Genomic DNA, 19,897 nt, shown 5'->3' with positions numbered 1-19,897 from the left:
GCAAGGTAGAGAGGACTGTAATTTTTTCTGCCTTAGAAAAGGACAGGGAACTCTTGAGTATATTTAAGACTGAGAAATCCAGCAGTAAAATAGATTCGTCTAGTTTATTCTAACAATTCACAATCTTGATTGGCAGCATAACACACCTGGAAACAGCTCCTTTGTATCTATTTCCTTTCATGGAATACATTAGAGACCACACCCCACTCCACTCCTGTGTCCTTCCCTACCCCCTGTTAATTTTTCTCCCTAATTAAAAATTGTACTTCTATAAAAAATTGTGTAGACTTTCTATATACTTCCACATCCCATTTCATCTGCTATTAAATCTCACATTCATATGCTTTGTTTGTAATAACTAATAAATAAATATTGGCTCTTTGTTGCTAATTACCACACTTTAAGCCAGGTATGGCAACTCACATACTTGGGAGATCAAGGTTTAGGATTGCTAAAGTTTGGAGGCCAGCCTGGTCTACCTACCAAGTTCCAGTGTAGCCAGGGATACATAGTTAGATCCTGTCTTAAAAAGACCAAAGAAATAAGTAAATAAGAATAAAATATAAAATTAAAACTTCCGTACTCCATTCAGATTTCATTCATTAGCTTTTAGTTGATGTCTTTTCTGTTCCGAATCTCACACATCAGACAGAGCCTTCACCTATCATGTCTCCAGCTGCTTGGCTGGGATCATTTCTTAGGGTCTCCTTGTTTTCCATCACCTTGATAGTTTTGAGGAGTGCTGTTCACATGTTTTATATAATTCCCTTCTATTAGAATCAAACTTACACACACGCACACACACACACACACACAGTTAGACTTGCATAATGGTTTTGGGAAAGAAGATGATGGAGATTTTTAATTTTAAAGCCAAGGGACATTGTTCCCACCATGTCCCGCCAAGGTTATATACCATTATCCCATCTCGTCACTGTTAATGCTGACTCTGGTCACCTGGAAAAGTCGTGATTTTCAGGTTTCTGTACAGTAATGCTTCTTCCCTCCTCTTTGGAACTGTGTATTTTTTCAAGAACTATCTGTATGTCTGTTTCAGAGATTGTCTCTCATTCCCCTTATTCAGCCAGTCAGTTCTATCATCCAGTTCTTTGTATATATTAGTTTAGGTTCCATTGGTATTGTGCTCTTAGTGATCTGATGAGCCACAGTGACTCCCAGTGTAGAACTCTGCATGACTGGTAGCAGTGGAGACACAAAAAGAAATAGGTGCAGAAATGGGAAGTCTTGGTTTAGGAAGACCTCAGTGACTCATTTAAGTGGAGCTGTGCCACGAGATGTTGAGGAAAATGCAGTTTTAAAACTGTAACTCCAGGCTGTTGTCAGCAGAGGAGGAGAAGAAGTTGAGAATTTGACAGGAAATGTTTCTACCTTTGGATATGCCCTCCTTCTCTCCTGCACTCAAGCTAGACTTACAGAGAAGAATTAGACAGAAATAAAGTCACGTCTGTATCTCTTTTTGGCTTCTGTGTAGCACCTGGCCACAGGAACAGGGTCTCTTCTTCGCACAGTCTACCTGCAGATGGCTTCATGCCTGCCTAGGAGAGTTTCTATAATCACAACTAACCTTATTGTTTGCCCTTATTTTCTCCACTTCGCCTTCTGTGGATGTAGAACCAAAAACTGTTTGAAAATAAAGGAAGCAACACTAGAACCCAGAAGAGCAAGGCACTGGATATCAGGCTGAACAAACATTTGTCAAACATCCTGAGCACTGTGCCTATCAGCCTCTGAGTTGCAGCTCCCCCTGCTCTGGTTCCTCAGCTCTTGGACTGGAAAAGTTTCCAGAACACTTTCTCCTTGGATTGTCACTCTCCTGTTTGTTTCCTGGTTCTGAAAAGGGCAGTAATTCAAAAGCAAAGATTTTTCTCACCTAGATAGAGCTGAACTCAGGAACATTCTTTACCTTGAGCTCATTTTACTCATCAGATTTTGTGGAAAGATATTGTGGGTAAGAGAATGTCATTGCATATTGTCTCAGGGCAGCATTGACCAGAGGGTCATGTCCATCCTCAGTAACCCTTACCCACAATGCTTTGCCAAGGACACTGTTACTCCATCACATGTCAGATGCTCTGGAGTTTGGTTTTCGTAGTGTTCTCTTTTATATTATAAAAAGCCTAATTTTTTATTATAAAAGCCAGTTTTCAACAACAGAAGAAAACCAATTTATCTCCTTCTCCCCAAATAGAACAAAGATGAGAAAGATAATTTTACTCTCTTGGAAGCAGGAAAAACAGATGGCTCAACTTGAGCTTGTTGCTATCTTGTGTCAGTAGAGGAATTATGTGTTTGGATTATTTCTTTCTTTGGAGGGTAGTAAAAGGTCTTGAACCCATAAGGTCTTCAGTCTTTCTGAGCAGTTCATGATAGTTTGGCCTCATACTGCATTGGGGGCACTCTTTTTAAAAGTAGGAGCATCCCAATGAACCTTTTGTCCATTGCACAGTTAGATGTTTTGAGTGTGTTTTCCTGGTGACCTTCTTTGTGTTGTAGTCATCTTCTCTTCCCCTGACCCCTAAAGATATTAAAGATATTCAACCAGCGGTGAAGGTCATGACCTCCAGTCTAGTGGTATCTCAGGAGCCTTTAGAAATTACTCAGTGGGAAGGAACAGAGTCGAGTAGTGGATGCCTGAGCTAAGCCAAGACACCAGCTTCTGGGCTGCTTCCCCTGGGTCTTGTCTTCCTCATTTCTGTATTGCACTCTGAGCAGTTGCAACAAGCAGACTCTTAGCTCTGATGGTCTTAACCTTCTCAGTCTTGTTTGTTGTGTTTGAAATAATTCTAGTCTCATTTTAACCTATGACTCCAGGAACATACTGAGTTTGGTATTTTGTAGGGCCATAGTTTTTATGTTTTGAGCTTTTGCAAAAAAGATTTATTTTTATTTAATGTGTGGGAATATTTTGCCTGCATATATGTGTATGCACTGCATGCATGCCTGATGTCCAAGGAGGCCAGGAGAGGGCACTGGCTTCCTGGGAACTGAAGTTTAGGAGGGTTGTAAGCTGCTTTGCATGTGCTAGGAAACCACCTTCTGCAAGAACAATTGCTCTTAACTGCCTAGTCATCTCTCCAGCTCCTGTTATTTCAACTACTAATTAAAAAAAAAAAATTTGGTCTGTGTTTTATGTAAGTTGTATGTGGATGTTGGCAGAACGTAAATGACGCAGAGTGGGAAGAGGGTCTTCCATCTTTGACACTCACATGGCCTCCCCCACAGAGGCACCACTGTCACCAGTTTCAGGCTGATTCTAGAACAAGTGGTGTATATGCATAACCCACATCGCTCTTTCCATAAGCAGTCCCATGGTCCCTTATGGTTTTGTTCCTATGACCCATGAGATTGTTCTATTTCCTTATTCTCTGGAATTATTATTATTGTTGTTGTTACTATTATTATTATTTAGCATGCCCCTGAAAGGACGGACTATAGTGTGGAACTAATAGGCAGAAAGATCATGTTTAGGGGGCTGGAGAGGTGGCTTAGTGGTTAAGAGCAGTAGCTGCTCTTCCAGAGGACCCAGGTTTGATTCCTAGCAACCACATGGCAGCTCTCAACAGTCTAACTCCACTTTCAGAGGACCTGACATCCACCACACACAGACATCCATGCAGGCGAACCACTGATGCGAATGGATGGATGGATGGATGGATGGATGGATGGATGGATGGACGGATGGATGGATGGATGGATGAATAAATAGGTCATGTTTAGTCTTACTGCTGTAATATTATTATAAATATCCTCACATGCTTGGTGAATGTGCTGTGCTTGATTATGTTTTAGTTTGAAAACAAAACCATTGTCTTAAGTCCTGGTCTTTTCCAGACTCTATAGTTAATAACCAGGGATGTTTAGTCTCAATGATCAAATCTAAATTTGGTGGAAGAAAAGAAGAGCTCTACTATTCCCTTCCCACCAACATCTCCTGTGAAGTGAATGCCTGTAAGAGCAGTTGTTCTGAAGATCAAGAAGGGTGTGGTTTGGAAAGAGCCAGCCCCTGAGTCTTAAATACACAGACTTAAAAAAAAAAATCAGACATTAGAGCGTCTGGTTGTGGCATGGAGTTGAGTGGTGGAGGAGTGTACGGTTTGTGAGCGAACCCCGGGCAGCAAGGATGTTCTTCAAGGATACTCTCTCTCTAGGTGGCTGAAGACAGTGCCACACATAACAAATCTTGTTATGTTAGTAACTTCTCAGAGCTCAGTCAGACTTTTTAAAACTTGAGCCTTTGGCCTGGAGACGTGGCTCTAGTGTGTGTGTTGTTCTTTCAAGAGAACCTAATTCAGATTTCAATACCTCTGTCTGGTGGTTTGGCTTCCCTGAACACCCATAGATACAAAAACACATAAGTAAAAAACGTTAGGTAATTAATATTTAGAAAAAAAGCAATAATATTTACAGCCCATGCTTTTTAACCCCACCCACCCCCAAACTGGGTGTTTCTGATATTTGAACATTATGTGTCTTTTTCTTGTGTACAGCAGTTATGTCAGAAAAGTAGAAATGCTCTTTTCTAGAGAGTTCAGAAATGTCTATCCTTTGAGATAATTGTTTAACACTTCCTTCCTTTGACTTGAAACAGATTTTATGAATTAACCATTTTAGGTTGTCTGGATTTTTGTCTTAGGTGAAACTATGTGAGGGAGCTTTTTCTCTGTGACACCATATGTGCAAAGTCCTTCTTCCTCCAGCCTTCAACAAAGGCTGGCTATACCAAGTTCTGGAAGGAAAATATACATTTCAAATATTCTGCCATCAATAAGGACGGTGGGTTTTTTATTTGTTTGTTTTTGTTTTTCTCAAACTAAGGGTGAGAGAAATGCCCATAAGGTTCCACTGGGGCCTCAGATCAAAGCTTAGTAATTGAGCTGGGACCATCTCACACCTGTAATCCATGCTTTAGACACAGAAACCAGGCTGCTCTGTCTCTCCTCCAAGGAACTTCAGTTATACGACATGCTTCCACATAATACACACAGCAAACTGAAGATGAAAATATTCAACTTGGAGGCTTGGGGTAGCCAGAACATTCTTTATATACAAGATTCTATCCCCTGAACAAATATAAATACAAACCTTTAACTTTTGGGCTTTAATTGAAACATCTCAGTATTTGGAGGCAGAATTAGTCATGGTCTGTGTTCGAGCACAACCCTGTCTCCAAATCTTTGTGTGTGAGTGTGTGTGTGTGTGTGTGTGTGTATGTGTGTAGTATTTACTAGCATATATGTTTGTGTATTACATTCATGCCTGGTGCCTGTGGAGGTCAGAAGAGGGTGTTGGATCTTCTGGAACTAGAGATGGTAGTGAACTTCTATGAGTACTGGGAACTTGGTCCTCCAGAAGAGCAGCCACAGGGCTCTTATCCACGGAGTCATCTTTCCAGCCCTATTTTATTTTATTTTATTTTATTATTTTATTTTATTTATTTATTTTATCTTTTGGGACAATGTTTCTCTGTGTAACACTGGTTGTCATGGGACTTGGACTGTGGACCAGGCTGGCCTCCAACTCAGAGGTCTTCTTGCCTCTGCCTCTGGAATGCTGGGATTAAATGTGTGTGCTACCACTGCCTGGCCTCCACGCCAACCCCTTTGGACAGTTTTAGACTGGATTTCATGTAGCCAAAACCGGGCTCATTTGCTGTGTTGCTTTACAATATTACCCTGTATGATTACCCTGCTTTTCTGATTCCCGTTTCCACACTTGAGTACTAGGATTATAGGAATGCACCATCACTCCAGGTTTATAGGATGCTAGGGATGAAGACAGAGCTTCCTGCATGTTAGGCAAGTGTGGGACTGCATAAGGGTATCCTGGGTCATGGTTGTGCAGGTACTTAGAACCTCGAGATTCTCCGTGGAATTCTGCGTGAGAACCGGCAGGAGTTCGGTCCCTCCCATCATCTAGGATCCTGAAAAGCAGTCACATAGATCTCCATAGAGTCACATAGGCCAGGCTATAGGCCTCAGGCCCTAGAGATTTACATACTAATGAAGGCCAGAGGACAGAGCAAATTAAACATTCCTCCCCCAGATCCTCCCCCTTTCTCCCTCCCTATATAACTCGGGACTGCCCTGAGTTTTTGGGGGATACGCCTAGATCCATCTATTATCCGCCATGACAATAAACCTTTTTAGAACCAAGGACTTCCTCGTGTTACTGGGGCCTGCCGCTGCCAAGGCCTCCGGGCCGCTGGAACCATAGGATCTTCTTCCCTGATGTGGGACCCGCCACGGCGGTGGAAGCCTCTCCGGGGCTTGCGCCACTGTGGTGGCCTTTTTAAATTTTCCCCACAGGCAAGTACTCTATTAACTGAGCTATGCTTCCCGTCCCAGGAGTTATTCTTCCAAGAGAGTATGAACTGGGCCTCTTTTATGATTGATGTCTGTTTTTTTTCCCTGTTGTTCTCAGTTCACCCATTCATTCTGAGTATTCTTATAGAGCCACTGGATATTGGGAATTGATTGCGTGCCTTCTGTAATGCTGCTACAGCTATTCAGGTGTTTGAAAAGTTCACACACTCCTGGTTGTCCTGGCAAAAATTTTTTACTAACTTGTAACAAACTTTGTGTGACATATTTTGACCATTATGTTTTATGTTAAGTTTAATATGCATTTGAGGATAGGGCTTCAGAGATGGCTCAGTGGGTAAAGATACTTGGTGTCAGCCTAGCCACATGAGCCCAACTGTGGGACCCACATGGTGGAAGTAGAGAACCAACTATGGTTTACATGTGTATGTGCCCACAAGTGCACAAGCATGAGCGCAAAAACCTACACACATGTACACACACACATGTGCACACACACACACACACAATTAAGTGTAATACAAATGTATTCTAGGTATAGGAAACATATGAAATAATATGTCTAACAGTACAGAAAACTAACTAGATAGTATGGAGCTGGTACCTGCACCTTCATGAATTTGTACCTTTATGAATTGAATTAAAGCAATAATTGTTAAGTAGTGATGATTAATGGCGAAGTGCTTGAAAGGAATTCAAGAATCCATACTCCAAAGCACAAAGCATTCTGATGGTCTCTATGATAAGGTATCATAGGCCTTGGACATTGATCTGTTTGTTATTCCCTTCTGTAGCGATGAATCACCAACACCAGCAAGTCGTGGCCACTAGCCTGAGTCCACAGAACCACCCAACTCAGAACCCACCCACGGGGCTCATGAGTGTGCCCAATGCACTGACCACTCAGCAGCAGCAGCAGCAGAAACTGCGGCTTCAGAGGATCCAGATGGAGAGAGAAAGGATTAGGATGCGTCAAGAGGAGCTCATGAGGCAGGTACGGTCTTCCGTGGCACCTGTTGGAGACTCTGTGGACTTGGGTGGCTGTTTGCTTTCAAGATAAGGCCAAACACCCATATTCACAGCCCAGTTTCTTCTCCCAACTCTCAATGCCTGAACTATCTTCAGGGCTAACCTTAGGAGCTCAAGGTCTACACTAGCTCACAGACATGCTCATATTGGGATGGCTGCCTTGCCTTCCACTGATAGTGTTTAAAAAGAGAGAAAGGAGAAATTGAGAAAGAACATCTTCCAATTAGCTATTAATTTGTAACAAATTATCCCCCAAACTCAGAGACTTGAAATCATCATTCAATTTAATCACAGTCTTGTAGGTCAAGAATTTAGAAAGGGCCAATGTAGGCAATTCTTCTGTTGCCATTGACTTGAGGTTACTTAGTGGTAGTCAACTGGTGGGTGGTTTGCAAGGGCCAGGAGGGTGTTAGCTAGTGGTGAGTATTGCTGGCATGTTGGGCTTAGTCGGTATTACAGGAAGCATAGCAATCTCAGGAGTACCAGGACATTATAACAGCAATCCTCCAGAAGAGAGAATAGAAAGAGATGGGAGAGAGAAGCTGCCAGTGTCTTAGGGTCTGGTTCTAGAAATGGAATCAACTTTGCCCCCTTTGCCTCATTAAAGGAGATAGAAGACAGGCATTTCATAAAACAATCCCCCTGTAACCAGCCATCTTGTTTTACAATAGAGCCTGAAAAAGGATAGAGCCAAAGCAGATGAGACAGAAAAACTGGTTTGAACATGGATTTGATCAGAGTATTCTACAAGACTGCATAGGCATCAGTTAGACCTTTTTTTTTGTTTTGTTTTAAGATTGTCTTGTTAAGATTGGCACATGCCTTTAATCCCAGCCCTTGGGAGGCAGAGGTAGGTGGATCCTTGTAAATTCAAGGCCAACCTGGTCTACAGAGTGAGTTCCAGGATAGCCAGAGCTACATGATGAGACATTGTCTTAAAAAAAAAAAGTCTTGTTGTCCATCCCATGCTGGTATCCTGCCTCAGCTCCTAAATCCTGGGCTAAAGATGTGCCCACATCTTTTTTCATGTGTCTGGCTCAGTCTAGTTACTGTGTGCCCTTCTATGCACATTTATTCACCTATTTGGTCAAGAGAAAACTGCTGTATGTCTTTTGAGGGTTCAGCATTGTACTTCATAAACAAAATAAAAAAGCCAGACATGGCAATGCATACCTTCAATCCAGAACTCAGAAGGCCAACACAGGGTTGAGAATTTGAGGCCCCAGAGTTGGCTGGAGGTGTAGCTCAATGGTAGAGTACTTGTGTAGAGTGTTCAAGGTTCTGGTTCCCAGCACAGAGGGAAAAAGACAGAGAAGGAAAGACAGGGACATGGGAGGGAGGAAGAAAGACACCTTGGTGAGTTTGAGTCTTTTTGCCACTGTTAAGGAGATAGTTTTAACTGTTCAGAGTGTCCTTGGGAGGGAGTATGGGGGTATTATAGAGTAAAGACTTTCTCAAGTTACAGCTGTTATTTTAAAATCTATACATCTTTTATCAATAATAATGTCTTACTCATCAATACATCTCAGATATATAGTGTTTGAAAATAGGAAACATGAATATTAAGTTAATGAAGACTACTATTAAGTAACTATAGTTACAACTTTTACTCACAGAATCTGTTTTTGCTTTCTTGGCTGCATCATGGTAACATTTTTTATTAATGTTTTTAGATATATACTATCATGATTTTTGGCAGGAAATAATCATATTATTTATTGTTTTCCATTTTCAGATATTTCTATGTGGAATCAGTCAATTTCTTATTTGGAAATATAATGTGAATTAGGATTTATAAATTCTCCCTGGTTTTGTATTTAAATGGTCGTGTGTGTGTGTGTGTGTGTTCAAGTCACTCTTTTGTTAGGAATGATTTGTGTCCCTTTCTTCCTCCTTCCTTTTGCCCTGTCTCCTCCTTTCCCACAGAAAGAATTTTTGAAAAGGGGTGTGGAAAAGTGCCTGGGATTATTTCCTTTATTTTAGCTGTAGGTGCCTTTGAGCCAAGGATAGTTTTGATGGTTCATATTACAGAAATGCCAACATAGTTCATTCAGTACTGATCTGTGGCAGCTGGGGAACTTGGTGTGTTTTAGGGAATCCCAGTGTACAGTCTTTCACACAGTGCGGCAAGAGAAAGGCTGGTAACGTCTGCTCAGCATCCTCCCCCCGCCTTGTGTGTGTGTGAGAGTGTGTGTGTGTGTGTGTGTATGTGTATGTATGTATGTGTTTAGTGTATATGCATGTGAGTACCAGTGAGCATGTATGTGTGAATGTCTAGTTAAGTGGTAGGATGAATAGTTTTGCTTTCTTTAATTTTGTTCCTGGAGTATAGGGGGAAAAAGCCTCTAAGTAGACAATTAATCATGGAAGGTTGGTTTCCTCACCCCAACCCCATCCAGATACAGTGTGTTCCCTGTTACAGGTCATAGATAATAAGGCCATATGATAATGGTATGAAAGTGCTTTCTGGAGATATTTCCAGAATATCTTGGATATCATCTGGGTGGGCTTTAATTTTTTTTTAAAAAGACGTATCTTATTTTACATGCATGAATGTTTTACATGCATGCATATGTGTGCACCACAGGCACGCCTAGTTCCTTTGGAAGAGGTCATTGGATTCCCTCAGATCAGGAGTTAAGGATGGTTGTGAACCACCTTATGGGTGCTGGGAACAGACTTATATCCTCTGCAAGAACAGCAATTGTTCTTACTTGTTCAGTCATTACTCCAGCCCTTTGGCAGGCTTTTTGCTATTAGTGTGTATGCGCATGCTTGCGGAGGTCAGAGTACAGTCTTCAGGAGTCAGTTCTCTCCTTCCAGCCCTGGATTTGAGGGGTTGGCCACATACAGTCAGGCTTGCTCAGCAAGCACTTTTACCTACTGACCCTCACTGCCCAGCCCTGAAAGGCTTTTTTTTTTTTTTTTTTTTGACTTCTTTCTTCTGGTAATTTTTCACTTTGTTATTTGTGCCTTTACCAGGGTAGAGGTAGGAAAAGACTCAAAGTAAAAGTGGTCTTTGATTTACCTGTTGAACTGCTTTCTAGCACCAAATGGGAATTTGTAGTGTGGAGGACTGGTTTTTCCTAATGAGATCTCTGGGGTTTCTATAAATTCACATTGGTTTGTTCTGTCTCCATCACCAGCAGCTTCCTGGACATCTCTTGCTCACTGTGAGGTCCGTAACTGGCTCTCGTGTCTGCAGAGATTTTGATTTTACAGCCTGTCTTCTTGGTCCTTGTTCATTTCTCTTCATCCTTCTCTTATTCATATATTACTCTACACCTACAGTTTGGTGTTGCCCCGTGGAGAAAGCAACTCCTCGGTCTGTGTAGCATAGCCATCTGGCCTGTACTGTCTGCCAACAGGCCCAGTGGAGCCCTGTGTTAGCTCATTGGTGCTAAAGTCACTCAGGGCATTAACAAAAAAAATTTGGAGACGGGTTGATTGCAATTTTTAAGTGAGTTTCCATTGGTTTAGGATGAAACTCTGTTTCCCCCTTTCTTCCTTTATCTCCCTATTGATTCCCTTAGCCAGTATCCATGGGGTTGAAAATAATTCAAAGATAAATGGGACATGCCTGCCTTGAAATGGTTTTTATGGGTAGCAGATGGGACAGAATGATTAGTTCTAATCTAAGTTGTTGGCCAAAGGGTACATTAACACCACTACCTCCTTGGGCCCCAGTGGTTACCTCTTTGACTTTTGTTATTGTTACTGAGCCCAGACTACTTCACTTTCTGTGAAAATAGTGTAAGATACTTCTGTATCTCTTTCCATTGACCACTCCTCCTGGCCAGTAAGCTATCCAACTACTGCTGAATCAGGGCCAAAGTAGCAGCATCTCCATGGATTTAGCATCTTAACTAGGCTAGGCCTGGTGGTAGCATGCCTCTAGTTCCAAGTCCTTGGAAGGATAAGACAAAAGAATTGAGAGTTTAGGCCATCCTGGGCTGCCAACTGAGTTTAAAGACAGCCTGGGTCAATTAGTGAGAGACTCTGTCTCAAAACAGGAAAATAAAAAGAGGGGCCTGTAAAATGACTCAAAAGAGTAAAGGCACTTGCCACCAAGTATGCTGCTTGACTGTGATCCCTGAAAATTATAAGGCAGAAAAAGACCAACTACCACAAGTTGTCCTCTGACTTCCACACTTGTATATACATGCATGTGTATACATGCATAGGTGGGATACATGTATTTGGCACACATATATACATACATATATTTGTACATGTGGAATTTTTATAAGGATATAGCACATGTAGATGGTTTGCCTGGCATGCATAAGGCCTTAGGTCTCATCCCCATATTATATCATACACACACACACACACACACACACACACACACACACACACACACACACACTTTCTGTCTCTCTTTCTGTCTGTCTCTGTCAACTTGGAATATTTCCTTAAATGTAGTCCCTAAATTTAGCATTATTTACTGAAGCAACAGCATCGACCTTTTGAGTGCCTGCCTGCACTGTTGAGAGACTGTTACTATTTTCAAGCAAATTCCATAGTTTCCCCTCTATCTTCTCTTTAATTGGCACTTGAGGGTGGGGGTGGGAGCAAGAGAACCCAGCTTGTAAACAAAACTGCTGACTAAGGTTGGCCTTTCTGTTTCCAGGGCAACAAGGACACAGAAGGAGGGAGACAGGCACAGAATTCTTTTAGCAGGTCTTACAGATTTCTGTCAAGCTTGACAGCCACCGGGGTTTGGGGGGGCTGTGGGTAGGAGGTTAGGGAAGGTAGGGGAACTCGAGGCAGGTCATTTGGCCAGCCTCACAGGCCCATTTCAGATCTGTGCTTCCAAGGAGATCAATGTGGATTTCAGGGAAGGTTTAAAGGGCTGTTTTCTGTCTTGAGTTTTAAAGAGATTTTCAGAAAACTTAAAGACATACTCAGCAAAGCTTGTAGGGTAAACAGTGGCTTTGGAGCATGGGGTATAGTTTTTGGGAAAGCGGACTGCAGAGTTAGGTTTCAGCATTGACTAAGGCATTTGACAGGTCATACTGTCCTACATTCACCATATACCCCTAAGTCATCTATAGTGAGATGGCTATTTTAAGTTCATTGATTCATATATCTGCCCAACAAATGTTCTTGTGTATGTCTGTAACCTAGGTCAGCATTCAGAAAGCAAAGGACCACTGCCAGCTATGGGCTAGTCTGGTCTACATAGCAAATTCTGGCTAGCCAGAGCTACATAATGAGACTTTGGTTGGAGTAAGGGTAAGGAAATGGGGAGAAAAGAAAAAGGGAGCCAGTTCAAGTCTTTTCAAAAGGGGAGCCCCCCCCCAATCATTCTAAATCAACCTGCTCTGTGATACTTACTTGTCCCATTAAATAAATACATACATAATAAAAGCCCTTTTGAAAACAAATTGGTCATTGTTTTAAAACGGAGACTCATTTTGTATTAAGGAAAATGAGGTCACAGAGGTATGAGGAAGTATTCCATTTCAAAAATCTACTTCACCTTTTTGTTTAAGTCAGAAGTAAATCTACAGGTTGCCTTCCTTTCAGTGATTCTAGGAGATAACAGGCTTTGGGTAATAATTACGGACTCAACAAATGTTTCCTCCAAAGTATCAGAGTTTCGAATCTGCACGTTTATAGAGCCAGTCTGGCGACCGAGCGTGTGTGTGTGTGTGTGTGTGTGTGTGTGTGTGTGTGTGTGTGTGTAGGTGTTTCAGAGAGATACTCCAGGAAATGTGGCAGTGGATGTCTAGAATCACTTGGCACAGGGTTTAAAAGAGATTGACATCAGAACCCCCCTTCCCAGGCAGCCTACCTCTGCAGTCTCCATGGTTTTGAGAAAGAGTGAGCCACATCTCTGCACTCAAATAACTGTTTTAAAGATAGGATTTGAAAATACTGCTTTCATTTCTTTTCATTTGTTTCTACTCGCCCCACCCTTTATAATTAAAACAATTCGGTCTTTCCTTTTTTTTTTTTTTTTTTTTGTAGAATCCGGGCTACACACTTAAGTCAAGCTGAGCACCCTCAGAAGAGGTTATTATCATTCAGTTAGCTCCCTTTGAAGTACATTCCAGCCAGGGCAGGAGCTGGCTGGTGGGAGGCGCCCTGCAAGCCAAAAACACTCAGAGCCAGGCCCCGCTTTCCGTTCCCATTTACTTTTCAGCGTCTTCTGTTGATTTATTCCACAGAACTGCAGGCCAGTGGGGGAACTTCAGGGGAGGAAGCTTCCAGAACATCTTAACTCACAAATCATCTGATGGCCTTTCGTTATCCCCTGCGTCCACCACACAGCCTCCCAGCCATAGGAGGGTGTCTTGAATTCACAATTTTTTTTACTGGTTTTGTTGTTTAAGGGAACTAACAGATTACCATGAACTCACGAAGATTCCAAAGAGCCTGTTTTACAAAGGTTTTCCATTCTCAGCTTGTATGTGAAGAAAGCTTAAAGCTGAGGGTGGGGTGGGGGTGAGGGTGCAGGGGGAGGGAGGGCTGAAGCTGGACTACCTTGGCAGCTTTTCAGAACTTACTGAGACTGGCCTTTAAAACTAAACCTTAAAACTTTGCTAAAAGTGTTGTGAATTCCCAGGACACTAGCTCCACCCATATACATCGAAAAGGATCATGAAACACTTCCAATCCCTTCTTCGTTCCCGCTGGTGGAGGAAAAACTGTGCTCAGTGCTGTTGAATAGGCTGGTTCATTAAATTCTCTTCTAAACAAGCTGTATGAGGTCATGGGGTTGGTATTTCCATTTTATAGCTGGGAAAACAGGATCAGAGAAATGAAGTAACTTGCCCAAGTTTCATCTCCAGTAGTAGGTGAAAGGGTCTGAATTTGAGGCTTGCCAACTTCAGACTTCACTCCCTTCTCCCTGGTCTGTGGAAATTACCGGAATAGTCTCTGAGGTCAAACTGCCTGAGTTTAGACACTGGCTCCACCTGCAGTTAGCTACAGGGCCCTGGGAAAACCACTTAACTCTCCCTGGCCCTCAGTTTCCTCATCAGTAAACTAAGTTAACAGAGTTCTGTGTTCAGGCTTCACATGTAGCTAGCGGATTGCAAAGTCTAGGCCAGTCCCTCTGTGTCTCAAATCTTTCCATGCCATCCATGACGCCTTCTGTTGTTTGTCCCACTATGCTCTTTGATCCATGTCCAACAGGATAGGTTTTATAAAGCATCTTAAATCAACTGTCAAGAATTTAGTTCAAGGGACTGCCGAGATGGTTAAGAGCACTGATTGCTTGTCCAAAAACCCAGAATTCAGATATTGGCACTCACATGGTAGTTCACAACCAGCTCTAACTCCAGTTCCAGGGGGGGTCCCATATCCTTTTTTGGACCTCTTGGACACTGCACACATTTGGTGAACAGACATACCTGCAGGCAAAAAAAAATAATAATTACATGCATGTAAAATAAATAAATATCAATTTTTTAAAATTAAGGTTTTTTTTTAAAAGAATTTATTCCAAAATTTTACAGCTCTATTGTAACTGAGCTGGGATTTGAACCCTGATCATTGTGATTTTAAAGTCATCTTCCCTGCATTGCATCACTGCTTTCTGTTATGCCAAGCTTAGGACAGGTTCAACAGCATCCTTAACTACTGCTTGAGAATTACACTGGTCAATAGCTCACAGAACTGAGAAGTAGCCAGTACGTTAACTGATTACAGTTCTTCACTCTGTCTGTCACAGATCTGTGACTGGAGGGATCTTGTAGTTCATTAGTAGTTTGAGAGCCGTTGCTAGGCCTTTGAGTTTTGTGATATCCTGACTCTTCTCAGACCCATAATTCTTGAAGTGGTTACGTCATATTACGTGACTTGGTGAAAGCGTTGATAGAACCTGCCTAAAGCCTAACACACAGCTTGATGGCATGACATGGAAGTCAGCTGGAGTACTTGCTAAAGTAATGATGACCTGTTACTTGAGATGGATGTTAAGACTGGAGAACGGAGACATAGGGGTTAGATGAACATCCTAACGACTGTCCACTGTCCATTCCTTGTGATGGTCTGTCTACCCCTCTAGAGTCTTGTAATTGATATTTTTATATTCTAGCTATCCCATATAAAAAACACCCAGTCCAGGTATTTTATTTATAAGCTTTAAGCCTCGATTGGGCAGGTTTGGAGCTATTCTAACCTACGTTCCAGCCATGTGTCCCTTGTTCCTTGCTGTTTCTCCTGGCCACATGCTCATGGTCTATCTCCTCTCATGGAGGCTTCCTCCTCTCTCGGTCTCCTCTATCCTCCTTTTACCTCTCTCCCTGTAGCCCCCAGCGAGGTATCTGAAAACCCACCTACCTCTATCTACTGTGCAGTCATAGGCTTTAGCCTTTTTTTTTTTTGACCAAATAACTTGAGGAGCAAGGTTTGCACAACAAAAGCTGATATATGTTTGATACAGTATTTAGCATTTGAATTCATAGCAGCACCAGACCAACTCCCTCCAGAATCGTCTAGGAAGACAGGCATTGTCTTAGTTGTTGCTGAGAATTCTATCTGGAGTGTGATAGGGAAGGGTTTACTTTGAATCAAGGTTCCAGGTGATATAATACAGCTCATCATAGTATGGAAGCAGAATGTGGTCATATTGTGTCTAGTCAGGAAGCAGAGAGAGAGAAATGGAGCACAGCTAGCTTACTCATTTTTATGTAGTCCTGGATCCCAGCCCATGAATTGGTACATCTTTCCACTTCACCTAACCTAGATTATTAGTTTAATTATAGGTAATTCTTGGCGAGTTTGTCCAGAGGTTTGTCTTCAGGGCATTCTAAATTCTGTCAAATTGACAGCCCAATCGTGTTTGAAGCTGGATTGGGTAGGGATAACATTAGGTAAAATCTGAAAATAATAGGAGGAGCTGTTTTGAGCCCAGTATTATGCATGTGTACTTTTGAGTACCAGCTAGGCACATCATTTAGGTGTTTGAAGCTGAGTAGGGAATATCGCCACCCTCTGGGGCTGTGATGGTCTGGGAAGGCTCTGGGATGTGGCTGTGTAACCTAAATACTAAAGCTGGGTAAGATGTGTCTGGAGGAAGAGAGACCTGAAGTACTGAGATATGGAGAAATCAGAGGCCTGTTTTAGAGGCCAGGAAAGGTGAAGTAGAAATGGCATGACTGGTGGGGCCCTGTGAATAGACCACAGTATTACCCTTGGTTTTTACTGGCTGTCCAACTGTATTAGTTTGCTTTTCTGTTGCCATGATAAAACACCAGAAGCAGCTTGAAGGAGAAAAGAGTGTCTTACTAGCTACAGTCCATCCTTTAGGGAAGACACCAAGGCTGGAACTCAAAGCAAGAACCATGGAGGAATGTTCCCTACTGGATTGCTCAGCTTGCTCTCTTACAGAGCCATTTGCCTGAGGCTGGCACTTCCACATCTGTCATCAATCAAGAAAGTGCCCCACAGGTCTGCCCACAGGCCAGTCTTACACAGGCAATTTCTTCTTCCCAGGGGACTCTGGTTTGTGTTAAGTTGACGTAAACTAACCAGCACACCTGTCAAGACCAAAGGCGTTGATAATTAGCTCTGAGCACTTTTCAAGGTAAAGATGGATGTTTGCCCTTTTGCTTATATAAGGACTTCAGCTGTCAGGTGACAGTCAAAAGCATTCTGATCTAGACTCTAGTTACCCCAGTTTTGATAAGGAGATGTTGGTGAGGTTGGTTCTTTATTTTTAGCCTTTGGTATTGTCTCCCCTCCCCCCAACTTGTGGGCAAATATGGGGAATTTTTTACTTTTCAGAACAGGAGCGTCTTACTTGGGTTTCTGTTGTGATAGAACACCATACAAAAAAGCAAGCTGGGAAGGATGAGCTTCATTCCATCTTCGCTTATCCATCACTGAGGGAGGTCAGGGCAGAAGCCTACAGGCAGGAACTAAAGCACAGGGTCTGGAAGGATGTGTTCTCTGGCTTACTCAGCTTGCTTTCTTGTACAACCTAAGACCACCAACCACTGCCCTGCCCCACAGTGAGCTAGGCCCTCCCACATCAATTATTAACCTAGAATATGCCTCCACAGACTCGCCTGCCAGCTATCTGATGAAGGGATTTTCTCAATTGAGATTCCTCTTTCCAGATGACTTTAACAGTTGTCAACTTGAGGAAACAAAACACAAAACAGCAGAAAATGAGGCAGGTGGAATTTTAAAAGTTCTAAATATAGAACTATTATATTATTCTTTTTTTTTTTTTTTTTTTTTTTGGTTTTTCAAGACAGGGTTTCTCTGTGTATCTCTGGCTGTCCTGGAACTCACTCTGTAGACCAGGCTGGCCTCGAACTCAGAAATCCGCCAGCGGTCTCTGCCTCCCAAGTGCTGGGACTAAAGGTGTGCGCCACCACCACCCAGCTGAACTATTATATTATAAAATAGAACTCTCACCACTCTGTAGTCAAACCTAATTTTAGGCAGTGTAGGTCTATAATGTTTTCTTAGCCTTGTGATGAATTTCACATTTTGATTTAATCTTTCCAAGAAACTCTTGGGTGTCAAAGTAGATCAATTCCACACAAAACAATGAAGGATACTTTTTAAAGATATATGTTTACACACTTATTTTTGTAGTTCTGGGGATAGAACCCAGGCTTTTTTCTTGTACCTCTTAGGCAAGTCCTCTGCTGCCAATGTGTTTATTTTGGCCTTTAACCTGTGTTTTTGAGATAGGTATGCAGAACACAAGGTGAGGTGATCATTGGACATCAGTGCAGTGACTTCTGGAGCAAGCTCTGTTCTGAGCATCTTTGTCATAGCAGCAGCACCTTGAACATATGGTGTTATTATCCCCACTGTGAGGTGGCAGGGGACATAACTGTGAAGTAACTCAATGAGACACAGCAGGACCAAGATTCAAATCCAAGTGTTTGGTGCTCCTGTTTCTGTTACTGGCCACTTAGCACTGTGCATCTTGTGTTAAAGCCAGGTGAGGAGGATTCAGGTGAACTGTTAGCTAGGCAGAGTGTGTGTACTCATTTGTGGTTGAACGTGTGATTTTTTAAATTTCTCATTTTGTTCTTAGCATATTTTTAAAGATTTATTTATTTATTTATTTATTTATTTATTTATTTAGTGTATATGAGTACACTGTAGCTGTCTTCAGACACACCAGAAGAGGGCACTGGATCCCATTGCAGATGGTTGTAAGGCACCATGTGGTTGCTGGGCATTGAATTCAGGACCTCTGGACGAGCAGGCAGTGCTCTTAACCACTGAGCCATCTCTCCAGCCCGCATATTTTAAATTTTTCTATTTGTATAGATACTATTTCTCATTTACTTATTCAGATTGTATTTTATGGATATCTACTACGTACTTAACATGGCTACAGGGAGTGGATATGTAGGCATGAACATGGTGAATTAGGTCCCTTTCTTTGTGGGTCAGTCACTGGAGAGGATGAGACAAAACCCAAGTTGGTGTGAAGAAAATGACAGTGATGGGGAATGGGGGTGACCTTTTAGATAGAGGCAGGGAGGAATGTGGCATTCATAGGTTAGTGACTGAGGGATATGGGCTTTGTTGGGAAGCATGTTTTAGACAGAGGGAATAATTGTGCAGATTCAGGAGGTGGAAGCAACATTAAAGACAGACCCTAAAATTGGGAGGCTGTGTGTCAGAGCCAGGCTGGGGTGGTTGTTAGGAGACGGGGCTACAGACAAGATGTGCCTCCTCTATCCATCCTGGTAGGTTAGGAAGCAGAGGTCTTCCTTCTATTTAGATGCTCTTTGGAATGATCTATGACCCAAGAATAATCTTACAGTAATCCTAAACAAGTCATTCCATTGCATTGTTAATACTGAATGGTTCGATTTATTTTTTTTAACGCCTTTAGGGTTAAAACAGCCAGCCGGCCGTGAGTTATTTGAAGATGGTAGAAACATGATCTTGTGAGCCCCCTACAGACAGGATGTGGCATTTCCTCTTTTGGTGACTTGGAGACTGGTGTAACTAGTTAGGACCCAGTGATGAAGTATAGCACTTCTCTTGGATTTAGAAGAAGAAGCAGTGAACATTATACCAGCATACTGGTATAAAGATTCTTTACCATTTATTATATAGTCTTTAATTTTTTTCCTTGATTAGCATACAAAGAAATGGATTTCATCCTGACATTTTCATACATACATATTATGCTTATTTACCCCTCACAACACCCTGACATCTTTCTACTTATCCCCTCGATTGTCTCCACCTTCCCTCCAAGTAGTTCCCTTTCCTCCTTTTAAGAAAGGTTTTACTTTATCTTTTATTTAGTGCCTGTGTGAACACACTTGTGCCATAGTACACATGTGGACATCAGAGGGCAGCTTTCAGGAGTTGATTTCTCTCTGGTTGAGAGGAAAATGCAGGTATTCTTGGAGAGAGAGAGAGAGAGAGAGAGAGAGAGAGAGAGAGAGAGAGAGAACTTTAAAAACAGAATTGAAGGACTTTTTTTGAGAGATGTCTTTTAGAAGAACTTTCTTAGAGAACTTTTTAGAGAGAACATAGAAATAAAGATTAAAATCACTTTTCAAAGTGTTCCTTTTTCTTCC

At 42.0% G+C, this 19,897-nt stretch overlaps 1 protein-coding gene across 2 annotated transcripts in view; it reads left to right on the top strand.

The window, feature by feature from the left end:
* The window catches only part of Wwtr1 (WW domain containing transcription regulator 1), a 117,252-nt gene that overhangs the window by 86,442 nt on the left and 10,913 nt on the right, over positions 1-19,897 (top strand). For both annotated transcript variants that reach the window (XM_028763552.1, XM_028763551.1), the window contains exon 4: positions 7,136-7,335. In XM_028763552.1, coding sequence (XP_028619385.1) covers positions 7,136-7,335 — 200 coding nt within the window. The remainder of the gene's footprint in view (positions 1-7,135; positions 7,336-19,897) is intronic.

This window comes from Grammomys surdaster, unplaced genomic scaffold, assembly GCF_004785775.1.
Source record: "Grammomys surdaster isolate TR1022 unplaced genomic scaffold, NIH_TR_1.0 139, whole genome shotgun sequence".
In the NCBI taxonomy this organism is placed as follows: Eukaryota; Metazoa; Chordata; class Mammalia; order Rodentia; family Muridae; genus Grammomys; species Grammomys surdaster.
This window is presented reverse-complemented; position numbering and strand designations above follow the sequence as displayed.